General features: G+C 49.4%; 1 protein-coding gene across 1 annotated transcript in view; it reads right to left on the bottom strand.

Annotated features, from left to right (window-relative positions):
* DYNC1H1 (dynein cytoplasmic 1 heavy chain 1) overlaps positions 1–24,397 on the bottom strand; it is a 1,654,074-nt gene that overhangs the window by 1,170,170 nt on the left and 459,507 nt on the right. Inside the window, exon 39 of the mRNA XM_086937823.1 lies at positions 7,227–7,433. Within this exon, the coding sequence (XP_086793949.1) occupies positions 7,227–7,433 (207 nt within the window). The remainder of the gene's footprint in view (positions 1–7,226; positions 7,434–24,397) is intronic.

Raw genomic sequence — 24,397 nt, 5'->3', positions numbered from 1 at the left:
ATGACTGCGGCTTGAAGACCTCGGTGAGGATGTTAGGCCTCACGGCCGCGACGGGGAGCTCAAGGTTTAAGGCCTTGGCAGCCCTCATCAGCACCACAGAATAGGCAGCTCCCTCCACCGATGCCACGGTTGGAGGAGAGATCAAACCAGGGTTAGGGGAGTCGTCCAAACCACTGGCATCCCCCAAGTCACCCGTCCAGTCCGGGTCATACTGGCACTCGCGAGCCAGAGGGTCCTCGGACCCCTCCCAACCTTCACCGTACTCCTCATCCTCTCCGTATTCGGAGTCAATGATGAAGACCGGCTCCTCGGGGTTCATGGGCCCCATCGGCGCCGGGACCGGCGTCGTGCGACGCCCATCCGGCGCCGCGTCCGGCGTCGGAGAAGGTAAGGGGACGGCGCCGCCCGGGGCCGGCGCCGGAACCCCACCGCCGGCCGGAACCGGCAGTGGAGAACCGGCGCCGCGCGGGGGCGGCGCCGGGGGTAACCCCGATGGCAACGGCGCCGGGGAGGCCGGAAGACCAGCCGGCGCCGATCCCGAAGGCCCCTGCGGCGCCGGGGTCGGAGCCGTCGGCGACGCCGGGCCCGGAGCACCCGACGGCGCCGAGGCAGGGACACCCGAACCGCCAGGGCCCCCAGACGGTAGCACTGGGCCCGAAGGCGCCGTAGGCCCCGTCGGAGAAGCGAGCGCCCTCATGGCCATGAGGAACGCCTCGATCTCCTCAGGCGTCGCGCCATGCCCAGGGACCGGAGGGTATGAGGCAGGCCGCGCCGGCGACTCTCGCGGAGCCGCGGGGTTGGGGTCACCCGAGCCCCCGGCCGCATCGCGCGAGCGTCGGGGGGAGTCGGGGGTACGATGACGACGCCCCGACTTCTTGTGCTTCCTACCTGACGAGCCTGACGAGTGGTGTCGACTTCCGGAGCGCCCAGCGCGGCTCCGCGACCGCTCCCTCGAACGCTCCCCCGACCTCCGGCCGGACCGGGACCGCTCCCGGTCCCGACGTGGGGCCGACACCCGGAGCTCCAGCAGCTTGCGGGACCGCTCCCGCCTAGCCTTGTTGGTAAGGGCCCGGCAGTCGAGGCACGATTCCACGTCGTGGTCGGGGCCCAGACACCGGAGGCAGAGGCGGTGATGGTCTGTGACCGACATCGTGCGCTCACAGTCATCGCAATTCTTAAATCCAGGCATCCTATCAGGCACAATAGAGAAAAAAGTCGAAAAAACTTGGTCAAAGACCGGAGTACTGCTCTTCCAGATCTGCGTCCACTGGCGCGGAAAAAAGAAGAACTGACGTCAGCGCGCGGAGGCGGCGTCTATGTACTCCAGCGACGTCATCACGGCGCACGACGCCGACGACGGACGCGGAGCCGCAGGGGACGCCTGCAGACGACGCCTACCGACGCGCAGGGGTACTGCTACGCAAAAGTTTCCGGATCCAGACTGACGCCTGGGGATATTCTAAGGTAAGGAATCTAACACTAACGTGTTTCTTTCAGATAGGCAGGATATGAACCTCCAGGCTGCTCCCGAGGGAGCGGAGTCGTCGCGACGTCGACCTCCTCTTCAGGCTGGTGCACTGGAGTCGACGGATCCGCAGGCAACGGAACCTCGACTTCACTAACTTCCTCCACCTCACCTTCATCCTCCTGACCAGAAGGATGGGACGGGTCCGGGGAAGGGTTCAGTAGCTGCTTCGGTGACTCAGGCGAATTCGCACGCGAAGCCTCACCCTCCGAGTCCTGGGCTTCCGAAGCCGAAGCCACCGCTTCTTTATGAAGTAGCTTCACTTGCGACTTCGGCCTCAAACTCGAGTCCTTGCCTGAGTGATGTCGGGACTCATGGCTCCTCTTCTTGTGCTTCTCCCTCAAAGACATCGAAGCATGAGCAGAAGACGACTCCGAGCGCGACCACGAACGATACCTCGACCTCAGATTGTGACTTCGAAGTCTTATCTTTCTTTTAAGTTTTGCAACGAGGAGCTTAGTCTCCCTCTGTCAAAGGGCCTTCGGTGTCATCTTCTTGCAAGAAGGACAATCCTAGACATCATGATCGGAGCTCAGACACCAGACGCAGCACTCATGCGGATCAGTGATTGACATTGTCTTGCCACATTCCCCCGCAAGCTTTAAATCCGGTCTTTTTCGAAGACATCTCGACAGAAGTCAAATAGAACACAGAGGAAATAACAGAGTAACAAAGTTACTGTAAAAGCTACAGACGATCCCTTGAAAACCTTTAGCGTCGACGACGCGGAAAAAAAAGGAACTTATATCATCACGCCGGCATGGGCCTATTATGGCGTTGGTGACATCAGCCGAGTCGCGCGCGATGCCGTGCCTCTATGACGTCGTCCACGTTGGCACGAAGCTACAAAAAGAATTTCCGAATGTTGCTGACGCAAGGGGATATTCACATGGTGAGGCATCCACTGGCAGATGTATCTATCAGAAATGGCATGTTTCCTTACAGCCATTCCAAAGTTAGCATTTACCGCAAGTTTATAATGCTCTTAAGAGTATATGGTCTGGCTGTATCACAGAACAGCCTCAGAGAATAGGTTCTGAAGGCTACAGAGGGGCCATGCTCATGCATGGGCACCCTCTCACACAAAACCCAGCAGCCTGCCTTCAGGATTGATGAGGCCTGCCATAGGAGTGACTGATAGGTTTATATGTGTAGTGATATACGGAAGATATAGGGAACCTATATTTAAGTAAGGGGTGCATACACCACCTTACACAGGCTGCAGTAGCAGACCTGTGATGACATTTTGGAAGGCTTCCCAGGGGTTACATAATACATGCTTCAGCCCCTGGTAGGCCTCTGGGGTACCTATGCCCTTGGTACCCAAGGTACCATATACCAGGGACTCATAAGGGTACCCTAGTAACCAAACTGGAGTGTACCTAAAGTACTTGGAATCAATTTAGAGAGGAAACAGCTAGGCTGGGGTCGTGGATAGCAGGACCCAGCCAGACTAAAGTCGAAAATCTGTGAAACACCAACAAAAAGTGGGGGTAAACATAAGAAGCAGATCCAACTCTCCTACAGTGAGCATATAAGAGTACAGAAATCCAGAGGTGTCAGGAGCAAAGCGGTTACCAAAGAAAAACCTAGCTGATCAAACATGTCCAGATATCTAATGTCCCTTCAACAATTCTGTAACTCCTATCTATGCCAAGTACATCAGAATACTGGTGATAGTGTAAAAAACGAATAGCCTTGTTATTAAGATGCATATTATCTCAAATAGGCCTTTCCTTCACATGAATAACCATGATAGGCTTTAGGAAAGTCAATGAAAATAAGGCGCTATGCATAAAGACAAATACAAAAGAAGAAAAAAAGTTACTTACCTGTAACTACAGTTATCCAGTATTGGTATCTTTCATAGACTCACATGCCTGAATCATTCCCCGTCGCAGAGGCGGGAGTCCCACGGTAATAATAAATAGAAAAGCATTACCATCAATACCGAGGGTTCTGCAAAAAATGAAGAGGGAACATTGCAGTCTCATCCTAATTGCTCCTCACTGGCCGAGGCATCATTGGTTCCAAGAGTTATTCCTGTTGTCACAACCACGTCCTGTTCGTTTAAAGCCAACACTTACGATGCTGACGAGAGAGAGAGAGAGAGAGAGAGAGAGAGATCAGATTCTACACCCGAATCCACAGTCGCTTCACTTGCACGCCTGGCTCCTGACTTAATTTAAGGATCTAAAAATTTCTCAGGACTGTAGAGATATTCTATCTAAAGCCTGTGCTCAAAGTACTATCAAGACTTATCACTTTAAATGGAAGCATTTTTGTCATTGGTGTGAAACAAATAATTATTGTTGCAACACAGTTCGGACAGTGGACCACTCCCGCACAAAGCAAAGCACCAATCCAAATATCACCAAATTATTCAATTTTCAATAAATCAGCGTGCATTTTCCATATGCTCCCTGTCCCAAGAGCATTACCCAAAGCCTGGGTAAAAAGTCTATTTTTATCCTAAATGAAAAAGCACCGCTACAAGGGTGAGTCTCCTCTGATCATGGGAGATTAGTAAGTCTTACGAATGTCCTCTTATATAGACGCTGAGTCGTGATGTACAAAATTCAATGTTCTTTTAATGATCCACTTATAGACAAGACACCAGCCAACGCGTTTCGTTCTGTCACCAGAAATTCTTCAGGGCGCAAGTGATATTTCAAAGACGTGTTGTATTCCAAAAAGCGTTACGGTATTTTCCATATATATAAATTAATACATTTTCTGTATTCGGTTTTCCTTCTGTGGTAAGCCCGGTGATCTGGGTACTCAAGTACTTCCCGAATTTGACTATATTTCTTGTGAGTGTGTAGTGAAAAAGGCTCGATCTATAGTCACTTGTATAATAGAAGTTCGTTCTACGTAGTCAGAAAATGCCACCTCCTATTCCTTTAGGAAAACCATGCAGATATCTCCTTTCGGTAGTTGCCTGTTTGGTCGATCAGAATGTAACAAGTTTGGCGTCTCTGTATCCTAACGCGATGTCGTCTCCATTGTTACAAATAATGTTCATCCACTCCAGGCTCCATTAGAGGATATCCTTCCGTAGGTACTATCCTTAGCTAAAGCAGGTCTAGTTTTCTCATCTACCAAATTCCACCTCGCTGCGATTTTTAGATTCAGAAAGCGTCCTAACCATCACTCTGTTCTTCGTCACTTATTAAACAATTTTTAAAAGGGCTTTTTCAAGTTTTTCCTCCAATTCGACCTCCACCTCCGGAATGGGATCTCAATACAGTTTTATCACAATTAATGAGGAGGCCATTTGAGCCAATTCACAAGACAGAGCTCAAGTTCTTAACCTGGAAGGTGGCACTTTTATTAGCTCTCACTTCAGCCCTGAAGGTTAGTGAAATCCAGGCTTTCACAATTTGGGAATCTTTTCTGCATTTCACTGAAGATTACGTCACGTTACGAACAAATCCAAAATTCATTCCTAAAGTACTGTCTCAATTCCATCTAAACCAACCTGTAAAGCTGAAAACTTTCTTCCCGGATCAGTTACACCGGCGGAAAAAGCTTTGCACTCTCTTGACTTAAAACTTTGCTTGAAGTTCTACCTTCAAAAGACTAAGAATATCGAAATATCTAATCAGTTGCTGGTTGCTTATGGTCAAGCCACGTTAGGACAGGCTGTGACAAAAGCAACTGTAGCCAGATGGCTGTCTTCTGTCATACAATTTTGCCATGATAAAGCCAACAAAGCTTTGCACAGAAAGGTCAAAGCACATTCCACCAGACATATGTTGGCTTCTACAGCCTTATTTGCTGGGGTCACATTGGAGAAGATTTGTCGTGCTGCGACATGGAAGAATGTCCAAACGTTCACGAAACACTACTGCTTACAGTCCGCGTTGCAGGAAGATGCAGCAGTGGGACAAGCTGTTCTTCAACATCTCCTTCATTAAAGTTAGACTTTTAAATCTCTCATATTGCATTTATGAGGTACAAGTATGCTCATATTCACTGTAATATTTCTGGTTATCAACTATTGTTTTTTAATATGCAGTATGTTAAATGGCTATAACTATTTCATTTCAGAGGGTTTCTGCATGGGTATGTATTTACATATTCTAGTGCTCTATAACTTTCCGGATGCGTGGGGGATATGTAGATTCACACCTTGTCTCCCACCTTCCGCAAACGACATTATTAGGTTTACTGCTTGATATTCTGATTCAGGCATGTGAATCTAGGAACGATACCCCAATACTAGATAAGACAATAAGTTACTTACCTGTAACTACAGTTATCCAGAATTGGTATCTTTCACAGATTCACATGCACCCACCCTCCTCCCCGGCAGGGCAGTTCTCTAATGGAGATACATACTTCTCACTTGTGCTAAGAAAATCTGAGAACTGCGTCTGCTGGGAATGTTCTAGAGGGTGCTGGTATCTGATTGGTTGGAACTATTTTTCAGTTCTTTTCATATAATGATGTAGATAGGCTACTAAGCTTTGGGCCTATTGTCTTGTCAGCATACTATAGATTCTTACTAAGGCACTGCTTTTGTATTTATTATTACCGTGGGACTCCCGCCTTGGCGACGGGAAATGATTCAGGCTTGTGAATCTATGAAAGATACCCCAATACTGGATTACATTTAAATCAACTAGTAATAGCTGGAGGATGGAAAATAGAGGAAAATATGAAATCAAAAACATTGCAGAGCAAACCAAACCACAGAAGTAGCCATTTTGACAATGAATACATTTCAGAACATATTAAAGTGCTAGAAAGGATGCCCATAATATCCTAGCTTGTTATCAGATCGCAGAAGCACTATTATAAAGAAGCGTCCCCATGAAAATTAAGTTAATGGATACAACACATTACACAGCAAACTGCATAGTTCAATACTGAGCCACTTTACCAAGACCTATTTCAACCTAGGACTTCAAACACATAGATAAGATAGATGAAATTAATCAAAAATATAGTAATTACATAAAATATACGTCAAAGGCACATAGGATGTTGATAAGCCACAAATGGCATAACAACCTACTAACTGAATATATCTCAATGCAGATTATGATGCTACAAGAGAAATGCAACAGAAAGGCTGTAGAGCATCTTCATTTAATACTTACCAAACGTAAATGTTTCTCCAATAACTGGAGAGACCTTTAAACATGGTAGACCGCAAATATGTATGTGTTGTATGAAGAAATCATGTGCACTGAAATAACTGCAACAGATTTATGTTGTCATTCATGAATATTACCCAAATGCTGCTATGTTACTTGAAGGTCAGAATTTGTTCTGTCAGTTTGAGTATGTAACCCTTTCAATTTCTTATGCTTTTGGTATATTCATTCCACTAAAAAATACTGTTTTAACAAAACACATTTTGATTGCTCCGAGTTAGTAACGTTCTAGGAACACGGCCAGACTGATCACCTTTTCTTTTATAGAAAAGGACCCAAAATAAAGAAGAGTTCGATAGCCACAGCTCTGATACAAATGACTACAAGTGGCATTTAATAAATCAATATTTTCTGGTGTTGTCTTAACCAATGGCAGCTCCCTAGTGGCACCATTTGTCATGTATTCCTGATATTTTCATCCATCCAGTATGTTAATTAATGTGGAAATGTGTGGTCAGAAAAATAGAAAACTAGGATATGAAAATGTTACTGAAATTTACACAATTTATCAATCAAATTTAAAAACGGGAACTAACCTGTCTAATGAAGGATATAACTCTTTGTGTGCCGTATTTGTCCATGTCTGGCAAATTGATTTCATCACAGAACAGAACCAGCCACTTTCCTAACTGCACAGGAGCCAGTACAACACCATTTGGGGTACGTCGGTATTCACAGTAGTGATCAAAGGTCTTCAACAGGAGCTCAGGTGTAGTTGCACTAGAAAAGTTCAATCCAACAACCTGTGAAAGGAGAAAGCAAAATCATGTTAGAATTGATTTGCGGGCTTTTTCAATAATGTATTTAAGGTACAGTACTGTGAAAGTGCTACCAGTGTTGTCAAAGCTAACTGGGGAATTTCATAGTAGGGCTGATGGAACTTCTCACCAAAGATAAGTTTACATGTGGTGCTCAAATGACTTGTAGGACAGGGTTTTGTTGTTTTTTTAAGAATGGGTGGGTGGGGGTATTAGCGACAGCAGGGTGTTGGTGGGGTTCAGGTAGAATGAGAGAAGGCCGGGTCTTAGGATCCCAGGACAGTCAGTGAGTAGACTATCCTTTGTGGGCACCGTCCTTTACTACTGGAACAAAATGTTTGTACACAAGCTGGACGTCCTAAGAAATCAGCAACACCACAGGAATACAAACGGAAAGGCTTTACTTCACGAAGCCCCCACCCCCCCACCTACCTACCCCATGTCCACCTGTGAAGAAATGCGTGGACCACAGTGGAGTAAAATCTAGGAGCTCACCCTGAGAATGAGGTGGTGAGAGTGGAAGTGGCGGAATGAAGGGTGTAGGTGGAAGTGGTGGTAGTGGAGAAGCAGGTGGAGGAGGATTCAGGGGGCTGGTAGCCTAGTCTGTCTTCCTCTTTTTAACAGGCACTGGTGAGTCTATTGCTTCTCCAAAGGAAAGTTGGCGCTTTAAAGGAGGGGTCGCCAAACGTAGTTTTGGTTAAGATTCTGGAGTTCATCAAGCTGTTAATTAATTTTTGGGAGGCTAAGTTCCACCGGAGTACCAGGGTGGGATTTCGATGCCGAACCCACATTTTTCAGAGGCAAGATAGTCTTTTTCGGAGCCTAAGTGGTTAGATCCTAATCGGTCGGAGCCATAGATGGATGTAGGTGGCTCGGTGTGGAGGCCAATGGCTTTGGTTGTGCTTTTGGTGCTGAGCTGGAGGGCGGAGCATCCGGTGCAGAATTTCGGTGTGGACTGTGGCCTGCTAGCAGTGGTAGCTCGGGAGCCTTATGCTTGGATGGAACCAAATGTGGCAGGACAGGGATATCAGTACTCACGGTAGGTGCATTGACCCAGTGGAAGGTCCTGCATCTGAAGGTCGATCTTTTAAGTCAGAGCTGGAGTAGTCAATGGAAAGAAATAAATTACTTACCAATAATTGCAGTTATCCAGTATTGGTATCTTTCATAGACTCACATGCTTGAATCATTCCCAGTCGTCGAAGTAGGAGTCCCATGGTAATATTCATAACGCAGTAATTAAAAACGTCCATGGGTTATTGTGAGAAAGTGCCATTTTTCTTGCATTTGTATTCCCCCGCTTTTTTCTGACTGCTGATGTGCTTTGACTGAGTGTGCCCTGGGCTCCTGCCAACCAGGTACCCAGGGCCTGTTTTCCTTCCCTAAAACTGTGTTGCAACTAAAATCCAATTGACATCGTTGGCCACCTGTCAGCCCCTAGTAAATGGTACCCTAGGTACCCAGGGAATGGTGACCAGAGAAGACCCCTGAGGGCTGCAGCACTTATTGTGCCACCCTCAGGGGCCCTGTACCCTGACACCCACACACTGCCTTTGCAGGCTGTGTCTAAGTACAGAACCATACAAAGAGTCGACATGGCACACATCCATGTGTGCCATGCCCACAGAACTACTTACCCGTAGGGTTTCAAGGCGCTTGGGGGGGGGGGGGGGCGTTACTGCTCGAACAGCCAGGTCTTGAGCTCCTTCCTGAAGGAGAGGTGGTCTTGGGTCAAGCGCAGGTCGGGGGGAGGGAGTTCCAGGTCTTGGCGGCCAGGTAGGAGAAGGACCTTCCTCCTGTTGTCGCTCTTCGACGGCGGCGAGGGCGTGGCTGGCTGATCGGAGGTGGCGTTTGGGAGCGTAGAAGTTGATTCGGTTGTTGAGGTAGCTCGGGCCTTGATCGTGAAGGGCTTTGTGTGCGTGGGTGAGGAGACGGAAGGTGATTCTTTTGTTGACGGGGAGCCAATGCAGGTCTCTCAGATGTCCGGAGATGTGGCTGTTTCGTGGGATGTCGAGGATGAGTCTGGCTGAGGCGTTCTGGATCCGCTGGAGTCTCTTCTGGAGCTTGGCGGTGGTTCCGGCGTAGAGGGCGTTGCCGTAGTCCAGTCGGCTGGTGACGAGGGCCTGGGTGACTGTCTTCCTGGTCTCCGTGGGGATCCACCAGAAAATCTTCCGTAGCATGCGCAGGATGTTGAAGCACGACGAGGAGACGGCGTTGACTTGTCTGGTCATGGAGAGGGAGGAGTCCAGGATGAAGCCCAGGTTGCGTGCGTGGTCCGTCGGTTTGGGTAAGGTGCCCAGGGCGGGGAGCCACCAGGAGTCGTCCCAGGCGGAGGGCGAGGAGCCCAGGATGAGGACCTCCGTCTTGTCTGAGTTCAATGTCAGGCGGCTGGTCGTCATCCACTCGGCTACATCTTTCATCCCTTCGTGCAGGTTGGCTCTGGCGGCGGCAGGGTCGTTGGTCAGGGAGAGGATCAGCTGGGTGTCGTCGGCGTAGGAATTATGTTGAGGTTGTGTTGGCGTGCGATGGCCGCGAGGGGGCTCATGTAGACGTTGAAGAGGGTGGGGCTCAGCGAGGATCCTTGAGGGACGCCGCAGATGACTTCGGTGGCCTCTGACTTGTACGGTGGTAGGCGGACTCTCTGTGTTCTTCCGCCGAGGAAGGAGACGATCCATTCCAGTGCCTTCTCCTGGATTCAGACGTTGCTGAGGCGCTGCACTAGGGTGCGGTGGTAGACAGTGCCGAATGCCGCGGAGAGGTCTAGGAGGATGAGGGCCGCTGTTTCTCCGTTGTCCATTAGGGCTCGGATGTCGTCGGTGGCGGCGATGAGGGCGGTCTCGGTGCTGTGGTTGGCTCGGAAGCCAGACTGTGAGGGGTCGAGGGATCCATTCGTCTCGAGGAAGGCGGCCAGCTGTTTGTTGACGGTCTTCTCGATGACTTTGGCTGGAAACGGGAGGAGCGAGATGGGGCGGTAATTCTTGAGTTCGGTGGGGTCCGCTGTAGGTTTCTTGAGTAGAGCGCTGAGTTCGGCGTGCTTCCAGCTCTCAGGGAAGGTGGCGGTGTCGAAGGAGGTGTTGATAATGTCCCGCAGGTGGGGTGCGATGACAGCGTTGGCCTTGTTGAAGATGTGGTGAGGGCAGGGGTCGGTCGGAGATCCGGAGTGGACGGAGTTCATCATGCGGACGGTGTCTTCGGTGCTGATCGGAGTCCAGGCGCGGAGGGTGGTGGTGGGCGGCGTTGCTGTGGTCGTGGCGTGAGTCGGTTGAATGCTGAAGCTGTTGTGTATGTCCGCGATCTTGTTGTGGAAGTAGGAGGCGAGGGAGTTGCAGAGGTCTTGCGATGGGGTGATGTCGTTGTTTCCGGGGTTGGAGAGCTCTTTCACGATGTTGAAGAGTTCCTTGCAGTTGTGTGCGTTGTTGTCCAGCCGGTCCTTGAATGCAGTTTTCTTGGTGGCACGGATCAGTTGGTGGTGCTTCCGGGTGGCAAGCTTGAGGGTGGTCATGTTGTCCGGTGTTGGTTCCCTTCTCCAGACTTTCTCGAGGGCTCGGCAGTTCTTCTTGGAGCTCTTGAGTTCGTCGGTGAACCATGGGGCTTCCTTGCTGGCGGGTCTGCTGGGCGGGGTCCTCAGAGGGGCGAGTTCGTCCGCGCAGTTGCTGATCCACTTCGTGAGGTTGTCGGCGGCCTGGCTGGTGCATGAGCCCAGTGCCCCTACAGTACCCAGGGCCATTCCTGGGCACTGCAAGTGCAGTGATGCCATTAAGAGTATATGGTGCTTGGAGGTTGTCATTACGAACTCCACAGCACCATAAGGGCTACAATGAAGACTGACAAGTTTGGTACCAAACTTCTCAGCACATTAAACCCGCACTGATGCCAGTGTGGGATTTAATGTAAAATGCACCAGAGGGCATCTTCGAGATGCCCCCTGAAAACCAAGCCTGCAATCCATGTCTGGGCTGAGTGACTGCAGAGGCTGCCACACAGCAGACATGTTGCTGGACCCCTGGGTGGAGAGCCCCCCGCTCTCCTGGGCCTGCAACAATGCACATTCTGTGCGAGGTGCTAGGTATCCTACCCCAGGATGGGCAGGGGGAAGCTTCAAAGGCATGCCATGCCGCCTCTGAGCTTCTCCAGACCATTTCCTGTACCCAGCAACTGGCCCCTGCGTACTGACCCAGACTCTAGCGGGAAGACTGGCGGGAAAAACTAAGTCAGGAAGGGGGGGGGGGGGGGGGGGTGCCAGCCTGTGCCAACCCCTCCCCTCAGGTGGGGGAGACGAGGTGAAGTACGGCCCCAGGCTCAAGCCATCTTGAAGATGGGGAGCCCTGCCCAATCAAAGCTAGGCTCCTGCCCGCTCCCACAGGAGAGGAGCAGGCTGGGGGGGGGGGTACCCACCCCAGGACAGGGACCTATTGGTCCCGGTCATTGCCCTACCTGTAACGCCTCTAAATTCAGCATTTAGGGGCTCCGTGAACCTTCTTTCCTCCGATCCCGATAAGAAGAGAAGAAAGAAGATCAAGAAGAAGAAGACCCGCCATGCAGCTGCTAACAGGACGACAACAACTGACTTGGCCCCAGCCCTATGGCCTGTCGATCCTGGAGCCTGCTCCTGCCTAATCCTGGCGACTCCTGCGGATAGCAACCTTGGGACACCCAGATGACCTGCCTGCCTTGACCCTCTTAAAGCCTAAGACTACCATCAGCAGAGGCTCTGCTGCAACAACACCCCTGGTGCCAGCCAAGAAGCTCCGGACCAACACACTCTGCACCCGTTGAGCCCGGCCCGTGCCAGAGTGATCCAGGACCACGAAGACGTCCACCCGGCGACTGGGACCCGCAGTCCAGTGCCCAAAGACCCTCCTCGCCGACCCAGACGAGGCCTGCAGCCTCAGAACAGAGGACCCCTCCGACCGCAACCAGCAGGGGGTAAGATTTCCAGCCCTCAAAAGACACCCCTGCACCCGGAGCCCCTAGGCCCCCTGTGCCCAACTCCTGGGTGCCTACCTATCCTCCAAGATCCCAACTTAGCTCTCGAAGTATTGGCCACTCCAGAAGATCCTTTGTCCCCGAGCCTGCAGCCTTTGTTCCCTTTTCAAGTTCGTCATTGAATAACATTAAGCGCCGACGGCTCAAAAGCACCCTGCATCCAGCCGCCGAGGGCCCCTGGCAGTGCAACCTGTACCCTATCCTACTTCCCCAATTGCCCTGAGCAAGTGACCAGGAGCCCAGCTCCCACAGCAGTGTGGTCTGCTAGTGTGAAGTTTTGGAACTAAAAATATTCATATAAAATCACCCGAATTCCTAAGTACTCACCTGTGATTAGGGGAGAAGCCAGTACTGTACCTTATAGCCCAGTACTGAACCGCAAAAGTAATCCTTACAGGGTTTTGCAAATGCTACTTACCAGTATGCATCTGTTCTTGGCATGCAGGGCTGCTGACATTCATATCTGTGCATAGATCGCCGCCTAGTGTTGGGTCCGGATGATTGCACATTGTTGTCCTGGAAGAGTCTTCGAAGTATCACGAGATAGGTGGCTCCTCCCCTGGACTACAGTGCGCATGGGCATCGACTCCATCCCCAGATTGTTTTTAGCCATTGTGGCCAAGATGGAGTGAAACTCAGTGAATGATGACCATGCCATGAAATGATATGTGAACACTGCAGCTGCTACAGGCGCCGGGGAGGAGGGCGGGAGATCTGAATGTCAGCAGCCCTACATGCCAAGAACAGATGCATACTGGTAAGTAGCATTTGAAGTTCGAGGCATGTGGGCTGCTGAATTCATATCTGTGCATAGAATACATAGCAGTCCCTCCATTAGCGGCGGCCGCCCGTGCCAGCTGCAGCAGTTTTGAAAAGTGTCTTGAGAACAGCCTGCCCTACAGCTGCCTGCTGTTTGGAGTGCACGTCTACACAGTAATGCTTGGTAAATGTGTGTGTGGTAGACCATGTGGCTGCTCTACATATGTCCTCTAGGGGAATGTTACCTAGAAAAGCCATAGAGGCCCCCAACTTTCTGGTGGAGTGGGCTCTTGGTGGAATGGTAAGAGTGCGTTTTGCCTTTGCATAGCAGATTTGAATACATTTCACGATCCACCTAGCAATACCAGCCTTGGAAATAGGGTTACCTTTGTGATGTGGCGCAAAGGCAACAAAAAGCTGCTTAGTCTTTCTAAAATCCTTGGTCCTATCAATGTAATACATTAGGGCCCGTTTAACGTCAAGGGTATGGAGCATCCGCTCCGCCAGTGACTCTGGATTTTGAAAGAACACCGGCAACTCAATGGTTTGGTTGATGTGGAAATGAGACACAACCTTGGGTAGAAATTTAGGGTTAGTGCGGAGCACTACCCTGTTTGAATGAACTTAGAAGAAAGGCTCTTGGATTGTGAGGGCCTGCAGTTCACTAACCCTGCGTAGCGATGTAATTGCTACCAGGAAAGCTACTTTCCACGTCAAGAACTGGATCTCGCAGGAATGTAGTGGCTCAAAGGGAGGACCCATCAGTCTTGTAAGAACCACATTGAGGTTCCATGCAGGAGCTGGTGGAGTCCGTGGCGGAATGACTCTTGAGGCCTTCCAGAAATGCTTTGATGGCAGGCACCTTGAAAAGTGAAAGGTGCTGTCTATTTTGGAGGTATGCGGCCATCGCAGACAGGTGAATGCGAATGGAAGTATATGCCAGATTACACTTGTATAGATGGAACAGGTAACAGATGATGTTCTGAATAGAAGCATCTAGTGGATCAATGTTGTGGTTTGCGCAATAGATGACAAACCGCTTCCATTTTGCCGCATAACATGCTCTAGTAGTGAGCTTCCTAGCCTCCCGAATGATGACCATGCAATTGGGAGGAAGGTTGAGGTAGCCAAACTCTAGGACTTCAGGAGCCAGATCGCCAGGTTGAGCTGTTGCGGATCTGGGTGCTGAATGTCGCCATGGCTCTGCGTCAGAAGGCTGGGTGTGAGATGAAGCCTCTGATGCGGTACCACGGAAAGTTCCAGAAACGTGGTGTACCATGGTTGGCGAGCCTACGTTGGAGCAACCAGGATGAGAGTCATCGAGTGTTGCTTCAGCTTGCGTGCCACCAGCAGTATCAGAGGTGCTGGGGGAAAAGCGTACGCAAATCTGCCTGACCAGTTCATCCATATCGCATTGCCCTGCGACTGTGGGTGTGGGAACCTGGCGGCGAAGCTTTGGCATTTTGCGTTCTCCCTTGTGGCGTACAGGTCGATCTCTGGATGACCCCACCTTTGGAAGTACGGTTGGAGTACAGATGGATGTATCTCCCACTCGTGCATTTGGCGGCTGTGCCTGCTGAGCAGGTCCGCCATCTGATTGTCCTTGCCTGGGAGATGTTCTGCCATGAGGAAAATGTTCCTCTGAATGGCCCACTTCCACATGCTCTGAGCCAGATGAGACAGCTGCGGAGAGTGTGTGTCCCCCTGCTTCTGAATGTAGTACATGGCCGTCATGTTGTCTGTCCGGATCAACACGACCTTGTTGCACAGATGTACTTTGAATGCCTTTAAGGCCATGAAGATCGCCATCAGTTCCAGTACATTGATGTGCATCTTCCTTTGCTGTAGCGTCCATAGTCCCTGCACCGTGTATTGGAGTACTGCGCTCCCCATCCCTGGAGAGAAGCGTCCGTTGTCAGGATAATCTGCGGCACAGGCTCTTGAAACGGTCGGCCCTTGCAAAGGTTTTGTGGATTCCACCAATGCAGAGAGTTGTATGCCCGACCGCTCACCAACACTAGGTCTTTCAACTGCCCGTGAGCCTATGTCCACTGACGTGCTAAGCACTCCTGAAGCGGACGCATATGTAGTCTCGCGTGTGGGACTATGGAGATGCAGGAGGCCATCATGCCTATCAACTGCATGAACACTCTTGCTGGAAGCGAGTGTTGAGGTCTGAATTTTTGGATCAGCGATTGAATGCTGTTGACTCTCACTGAATTTGGCTGTGCTGTGGCCGCCAGAGTGTTTATGGTCGCACCCAGATACTGCCGTATGTGGGCGGGCTGGAGATGGGATTTTGGGTAATTCAGTGAGAACCCCAGATCGTGCAGAAGGTGAATGGTGTGGGACACGTGGTCGGCGCACTGCTGGGCCGACTTCGCCTGAATGAGCCAGTCGGCCAGATAGGGGTAGACGTGGATGTTTTGACGTCTTAGATGCGCGCCACCGTCGCCAGGCACTTTGTGAAAACCCTGGGTGCCGTGGTGACCCCAAAAGGCAAAACCTTGAACTGGTAGTGCTGGTTTTGGATGGTGAACCTGAGGTATTTTCTGTGTGAAGGATGCAGTGGAATGTGGAAGTTCGCATCCTTTAGGTCCAGACTTGCTAGGAAGTCCCCCTGCCGAAGCAGTGGGAGAACCTGCTGCAGCGTGAGCATATGGAAATGTTCTGACAGAATGTAAAAGTTGAGCGGTCTGAGGTCTAGGATGGGCCTGAGGGATCCGTCCTTCGGAATCAGAAAGTACAGGGAGTAAACTCCCGTACCTCTTTCCTGCAGGGGCACGAGCTCTATTGCCCCTTTTTGCAGCATGACGTTGACTTCTTGCTGCAACAAGTGCAAGTGCTCGCCGGACATAGGACGGTTCTTTGGGGGTATGTTGGGTGGAGTGGAAGTGAGCTCCAGACAATAACCGTATTGGATAAGAGATCTGACCCACCTGTCCGTGGTGATGGACTTCCACATGGGCAGGAACTGCTGGAGTCTCCCCCCGACCGGTGTTGCGTGGTCGGGGAGCAGTGACAAGGCGTCACTGTTTGTTGGCGGTGGAGGACCTGGAGCTGTTATTTCCACGTCCTCTGCCTTTGACGTTGTTGCCACGGTATCCACCCCGACCCTTGTTGGTATAGGAAGGTTGGGTGTTGCTCTTGTAGAATTGCGTCGACTGTGACAGTTGACCCCTTGAGGTGCCTCTATTATTGGAGCGACGTAAGGAACCACCCCGAAACTGCTGGGGCTGCAAGGCACCCATAGACTTCGCAGTGTCGGTGTCCTTTTTCATCTTCTCGAGGGTGGTATCAACCTCTGGGCCAAACAGGTGGTCTGGGTTGACCGTCTGGTTCAAGATGGTAGTTTGAATGTCTGGCTTGAAACAGGATATCCTTAGCCATGCATGTCTACGAAGTAGAACGCTAGTGTTAATTGCTCTTGAGGCGGTGTCAGCCACGTCCAGAGCGCACTTAATTGAAGCACTTAATTGAAGCTTCCCCTCCTGTATCAACATTTCTGCTGCTTCCTTATATTGATCGGGTAAGTGCTGTAAAAGGGTCTCTAGAGTATCATAGTGTGCCCCGTCATAACGCGCCAGTAGCGCCTGTGTGTTGGATATGCGCCATATGTTGGCTGCCTGCGCAGCCACCCTTTTCGCCGAAGCCTCAAACACTTTTGATTCCTTGTCTGGGGGAGGAGCATCACCCGTAGTTTGTGAGTTGGCTCGTTTGCATGCATTGGAGACAACCAGGGAATCCAGAGGCAACTGTCCCTTGATATAAGTAGGATCAGTGGGCGCTGCCTTGTACTTCTTGTCGATACGTGGGTTGATGACTCTTGCTCGGGTGGGCTCCTTGAAGACTTCAGCCGCATGTTTCAACACCCCTTTTAGCATTGGCAAAGTTTTTACAGTTTTTTCAGAGACTGAAAAGGTGTCAAAGAGGAAGTCGACGTCCACTGGGTCGGCATGGAGATAGACGTTGTGATTGGCTGCAGCCCTTTCAATGAGGGCATTGAAAGCTGCAGAGTCCTCTGTTGGGGAAGTCTTGGCTGAAAAAAGCTGAGGCTCCTGCCCCGAATGCGGGTCCCCAGGATCGCCACCAGCAGACCATGGTTAAGTCACATCTTCTGGGTCTGAGTAGACTGGATAGGTATACTCATCCTCGTCGTTGCTGTCACCCTCCTCCACATGGGAATGAGAGGGTGAAAGTTCATGTGCCTGTGGTGATACAGGCTCCATAGAGGCAGAGGCACCAGCAGAGTCCATCTTTTTCTTGAGTGGAATTTGGTAATGCTCCAATTGTGGTTCAGGGGTGATCTTTCTCTTAAGGAGAGAGAGCTTGCACGTGTTGGCGTCGATCACTTCTTGACGCTCCTCTTCTGCCAGCGGTCGTTGCCGTGGGCTTGGGACCACTAACGATGGCTTTGGCGTCGAAGATACTTTCACGGGCACTCCGGCCCCAGGTTTCGCTGTGAAAGCTTTCGGCGCCGTTTTTGGTGGCAACGTGAACAGAATAGGCGTTGGCGCCTTCGCCGGTTTCTGAAGAGGCTTGGGCGGCACAGGGTCCTTCGGCTCGACTGCTGCGGCCCCCTCCCTAATACGTTGAAGGAACTCCGTAACCTTCTTAGTGAACGAGGCGGAGGGACGCACCGGCTCGAGAGAGTCTTCTGAAGCTGGTTTTGGGGTGGCGACCAATGACGCGGTCTTCGGAGTCGACGCCGTTGCCCCCTTGGCCTTGTCGAGTGGAAGCGAGGCAGTGAGAGACTTGGGGTCGTCCTGCTGCTTCTTCGGGTCGAGAGTGGACTTCTTATGGTCGTCGGCCTTCTTGGGATCGAGTCGACTCTTATGTGCGTCGACCGTCTTCGGCGCCGATGCAGCTGCGTCGGTCCTTTTAACCTTCGGCTTCGATACAGTAGCCTTCGGGTCGGCCATTTTGGCATGGCCCTTGAGCTCGACGGCCATCTTGGATTTCTTCGGCGCCGAGGCCTCCGAAGTCTTCGACCCGACCAGCGTGATCAGCGCTTTCGGTTTCGATACGTCTGGCGTCGAGACCGTTGGTTTCACTTTCGGTTTTGGCTGTACCGTGAGTGGCGCCGTATCAATGTCCGTGGCTGGGCCGGAAGTCGGAGCCGTGGGACGGGAATCAAGGCTTTGGGTAAGGCCCGAAGGCGATCCCTCGACCTGGGCCTTATAATGCTGGCTGGCCCCGGAGTCAGTCTGAGGAAGCTCCTCGTCCGAGCTATCCTCTACGGTGGCAAGGGCCCCGTCGTCGTCCCCTACCTCCTCGACGACTTCATCGAAATCCTCGTCTTCCGCGTCGTAGTCGTCCTCGACCTCCGACGCCGGGTTAGATTCTGTGATCTCCTGGATAGTGTCGTCGCCGACATCCTCCGTGTCGAAGATGTCTGCAGGAGGTGGTGCCGATCACTGGGCCTCCAGGCGCGCAGCTCGGCGGAGCTTGAGTGTTTTCTTGGACCGGAACTTGGAGCAGGCCATACACTTGGCCTCGTCGTGGTCCGGCGACAAACACTTATTGCACACCGGGTGTACGTCGATATGCGGATACTTCGAGGCACACACCGGGCACCGTTTAAATGGACTTCGTTCCATGATGGAAGAGGTTGGAGCGTCGTGTAGGCCCGTCTGCGCCGAAAGCACGCGGAAGGGCAGTGTTGTGTCGGAGCCGAGGAAATTACGAACCCGAACGACAGACAATACCGACGCAAGTCCTAAAGACCTTTTGGTCTCGAGCAAAGTAAGTTAACAACTATCGATCCCGACAGAGGGAACCGAAACACATCCGAACCCAATGGCGGAAAAAAACAATCTGGGGATGGAGTCGATGCCCATGCGCACTGTAGTCCAGGGGAGGAGCCACCTATCTCGTGATACTTCGAAGACTCTTCCAGGACAACAATGTGCAATCATCCGGACCCAACACTAGGCGGCGATCTATGCACAGATATGAATTCAGCAGCCCACATGCCTCGAACACTAGTAATCTGCATTTTCTCCATAAGAATCCATGGTCTTCTTTTCTATGAAATTTCTTTCAAGTGTCTACTTTTGAAAAGTGGAAATATTCTGTAAAAATCATACGAAATACTGAAACGCAATTACTCACCTGCTTTAAGTTGAGACCCCAGTGCTGGACCCAGGAGCCCAGTACTGGATTACAAAAGTAACGAGATCATACTTTACCTGCAACCTGTACTTTCTCCCATTGGATAACATTGCCAGTTTTTAATTGAAAGGTTTTCAAGTGTGAATTTTTAAAACCGCTTTATATTCCTGAAAAATCACTACCATAACTAAAACGATTTTACTAATTTGGTTTCACCTTAGACCCCAGGACTGAACCTAGGATCTAGTCCTGGAACTACCAAAGTAATCTACAAAGTAATCAACTGTACATATATGATGAAAACCCATTGAGCTCAATGCTATAGTCTGTTTAGAATTGTGTTGCCTACTGCAAACCCTGTAACTATGGTGTTCACACAGTTCATTGCCTCTTTGCAAAGTAATTACATGAGAGTACTCATATCGAGAAAAGTATATTTTTATACCTGTTGGTTCTAAAAATAAAACTGTATCTGTTGATATAAAAACAATTGGCCCGGAGTTCAGTGATTGAGTGAATGAAACCTTTTGCTGACTGAGTGTGTACAACAAATGCTTTAAACTGTCCTCTGGTACTGCCTTACTGCTCGACCAAGCTACCACTTTTGAGAGTAAGGTCAGTCCTGACTTTAACCTCTGGGGTTTATGGACTCTATACACACTCTACCTTATTCTGGTCCAGTATATATAGAGCCACTTTCTCACAGTTATCATGGTGGCAGATGCACTATTCTAAAGAATAGCCTATCTACCTCCTTTTCTAAAAAAGGACCAAACCAAGTACAACCAATCAGTAACCAGTGCCCTGTAGAACTTCCCCAAGGAAGGTTGAATCCTTCAGATTTTCCAGCACAAGTGTGGACAGAAATACCGAAGTATAAGGCGAGTCTCTCCGGGGAGGAAGGTAGGTTGCATGTGAATCTATGAAATATACCAGTACTGGATAACTGCAGTAACAGGTAAGTAACTCATTTCTGAACCAGTATTCAGGTATCTTTCATAGAGAATGTAGAATAAAGATTTCTACCATAAGCTTAAACAAGTATACTATGTTCTACAAACAATTATGAAAAACAGTAGAGGGTTTGACTCAAAACTCAGCAAGGCTGAGCCAATAATAACTTGAAAAACAACACACCTGCCTATGCTGAGCAGCTTTCCTTGAAACAATACTTTGATAATTGTACATGAACAATAAACATGAACAATGGCTTTTGAAATTGCAACGTTTCTTTTAATTCTTTTGCGGACTATTTTGCTTTTTAGTCTTTTGCTTGTTTTTTCTGGCATGAGAATACAAAAAAATTGTGTAGGAAAATACTATACATTTACATACAAACAAGAAAAAACACACTTTGGTATGTACATAATTCACTCAAACTAGCATTCAACACATTCTTGGCCGTCCAGACATACAAAAAACATTCATACAGGTCCCATCATCATAATACAGTTTGTAATAATGCAGGAATAATAACAGTTGTAAATTTCAAACGAAAGTGAAACTTTTTTTCAGTTCTTTAGAAAGAATAATAATCCATCACTCGAATGACACAACCATAACAACAATGATGATATGGGACCGGGTCAGGTCGACGCGTTTCGAACCCTATCCTTAACGGGTTCTCATCAGGACCACAGTGTTACTTAATATATGGGTCAAAGCTCCTCAAAAGGTATATGAAACTTTTCAGTAACCTGCAAGTGATTGCTGTGTGAGGAGCGAGGACGTTCGAAACACTGTTTTGAGAGTTTGAAATTGGTTCTACAGAGACGCCGGATCCAGAAATTGCGGACCGAGCGCCATCTAACAAGCATTGGTTGAGCGCACACGCGCTGCAAGCACCTCTTCGCTCCCCTACGATGGGAACACATCGGCTTTCATATACCTTTTGAGGAGCTTTGACCCATATATTAAGTAACACTGTGGTCCTGATGAGAACCCGTTAAGGATAGGGTTCGAAACGCGTCGACCTGACCCGGTCCCATATCATCATTGTTGTTATGGTTGTGTCATTCGAGTGATGGATTATTATTCTTTCTAAAGAACTGAAAAAAAGTTTCACTTTCGTTTGAAATTTACAACTGTTATTATTCCTGCATTATTACAAACTGTATTATGATGATGGGACCTGTATGAATGTTTTTTGTATGTCTGGACGGCCAAGAATGTGTTGAATGCTAGTTTGAGTGAATTATGTACATACCAAAGTGTGTTTTTTCTTGTTTGTATGTAAATGTATAGTATTTTCCTACACAATTTTTTTGTATTCTCATGCCAGAAAAAACAAGCAAAAGACTAAAAAGCAAAATAGTCCGCAAAAGAATTAAAAGAAACGTTGCAATTTCAAAAGCCATTGTTCATGTTTATTGTTCATCTACAAACAATTATGGCACATTTCATAATGTAGGTCAAGATTGAAAACAAAAAAAGAAATCCTCTAATTAAAGAGGCTAAATGATGTAGCACTGCCTGTCCCACGGCTGCAACAACACGCTGTGTTGACTCCAGGCAGTAATACTGCGTGAGCATGTGTGTTGTTTTCCACGTCACAGCTCAGCAGAATGTTTTCCAGTGGCACCCCTACGAACATAGCAGCCGATGTAGAGACTGCTCTTGTGGAGTGCGCCCTCACTGTTTTTATCAAAGGCTTGCCTGCCTTGTTGTGGCAAAACTGTATTGTGGCTGCTATCCATCTTGCGATGGCAACTTTAGAAACAGCAGTGCCCCGATGACCTTGTCCATAGGCTACAATAGTTGATCTGTTTTACGGATAGACTCAGTCATTTACAGGTAGAATGTAAGACACATCTTGATGCCTAGATTGTGTAGAGTGATGCCAATCAAGAGTATATGGTGCTGGGAGGTTGTCATTACGAACTCCACAGCACCATAATGGCTACACTGAAGACTGACAAGTTTGATATCAAACTTCTCGGCACATTAAACCCACACGGACCCCAGTGTGGGATTTAATGTAAAATGGACTACAGAGGGCCTCTTAGAAATGCCCCCTGAAACCTAACCTACAATCCACTCCTTATCTGAGAGGCTACCCAGGCTGCCACACAGCAGACATGTTGCTGGACCCCTAGGCAAAGAAGCGCCGCTCTCCTGGGCCTGCAACAATGCACATCCTGGGAGAGGTGCCAAGCCGCCTCCCTCAGGATGGGCAGGGGAAGCTTCAAAGGCATTCTGCATTTGTGAACTTCCCCAGACCACTTGCTTTACTCAGCAACTGGCCCCCGCCAATTCTGAACCCCACTCCGGCGGGAAGACTGGTGCGAAACGAATAGTTTACCTGTCGGTGTAGTTTTGCAGCTTTAAGATCTTTCTGGATTCACTATGCTGTGCATTATTCCGCGGTCTAGTGGTTGGGTCCGGAATCGTAGTCTTTTGTTTGTTTGGGTTTTTTTTTCTTAGCCCAGGTGGGCGTCGACGTCCCACCTTTTGGTGTCCTTCCTGTGACGTCGGCATGCTTCCTGCGGAAGCTCCCACCCTTGGGCGCCATCGTCGGATTCTTTTTCCCGTTTGTGTTCTGTTTCCGAATTGTATGGCAATGTTTATCTTTTCCTTTTACCGCTTTTTCTCTTGAAGTTCCCCTAAGGTCCATTTTTTTTTTAATTTTTTTTATTTACCACCTACTTTCTCTAGCCTCATCTTTCTGGCGGAGGTGGGTGGGTTGGCTAGTGAATCCATAAAGATCTTCAAGCTGCACAATTACACCGACAGGTAAGAAACTATTCGTTTTGCAGCGTGAATCTTTCTGGATTCACTATGCTGTGCATAGACTTCGTAGCGGTTTGTTGTTATTGTGGCGGCTGGGTGGAAGATGAGCTTGGGTTCTTGAATATGTGCTGAAGCACCTTCTGTCCCACTTGTGCTTCCTTGTTCATTTGTATGTCCACACAGTAGTGTTTTGTAAACGTGTGCACAGAAGCCCATGTTGCCACCAGGCATATGTCCTGAATGGGAGTGTTTGCCAGGAAGGCTATTGTATCTCCCTTTTTCCTTGTTGAATGGGCCCGTGGCCCCTCTGTTAGTTCTTGTCCAGCTTGTTTGTGGCAGAATTGTATAGCTTGCGCGATCCATCATGCAATTGTCCCTTTAGTAACAGCTTTGCCCTTGAAACTTTCAGCAAAAGATACAAAAAACTGCTTTGTTTTCCTGTGATCTTTAGTTCTCTCTATATAATGCATGACTGCCCGTCTTGCGTCCAGAGTGTGCAGTGTTCTTTCTGCTTTTGTTGTTGGTTTCTGGAAGAAACTAGATATCTGAATTGTCTGGTTGTTGTGGAACTTGGACACCACCTTTGGCATTAAGTGTGGGTCCGTTCTCATCACCACCCTATCGTTGTGAATTTGTATGTAGGGTTCCTGTAGCGTTAACGCCTGCAGCTCGCTAACTCTGCGCAGCGAAGTAATTGCCACTAGGAATGCTGTTTTTAACGTTAGCATCTGTAGTGAGGCTTTATGCATTGGTTCAAAAGGTGCCTTTATGAGTTCTGTCAGCACAATATTGAGGTTCCATGCAGGTGCTGGTAACCTTTTAGGTGGTGCGATCCTTTTTGCACCTTCCAAGAAGCTTTTTACAATCATAGAAGTAAAGAAGCTTTTGCCCGTTTCTCCTCTAGTGTAGGCGACAATGGCTGCTAGGTGTACCCTTAGCGATGATGAGCTCAGGTTGGTCTCGAGCAGGTGCGTGAGATACTTAAGCACTGTAGAGTCTTGTCATTTTGTTGTGCAGTCCCTCCTTTCTGCACCATAATGTGAACCTCTTCCATTTGGCCACGTAGCACTTACGTGTGCTTGGTCTTCTTGCCTCTTGAAGTACCCTCAGGGTGCTCTCAAGTAGCTTTAGGTGTGCAAATTCTATGTCTTCAGGAGCCAGGCTGCTAGGCTGAGACTTTCTTGCTCTGGATGCAACACCTCTCCGTTTTGCATGGAGAGTAGGTCTTTCCTTCTCCCAAATTTGTGTGGTGCATTGTCATTTCCATAATCTGTGAATACCATGTCTGCCTGGCCAACTGGGGTGCGACCAGTAACAGGGTCATGTTGCTTGCCCTGCACTTGCTGAGTACCTTGTGTATC

Source organism: Lissotriton vulgaris, chromosome 9, assembly GCF_964263255.1.
Source record: "Lissotriton vulgaris chromosome 9, aLisVul1.2, whole genome shotgun sequence".
Classification (NCBI taxonomy): Eukaryota; Metazoa; Chordata; class Amphibia; order Caudata; family Salamandridae; genus Lissotriton; species Lissotriton vulgaris.
The sequence above is the reverse complement of the archived record's forward strand: the minus strand, read 5'-3'. Positions and strand labels throughout refer to the sequence as shown.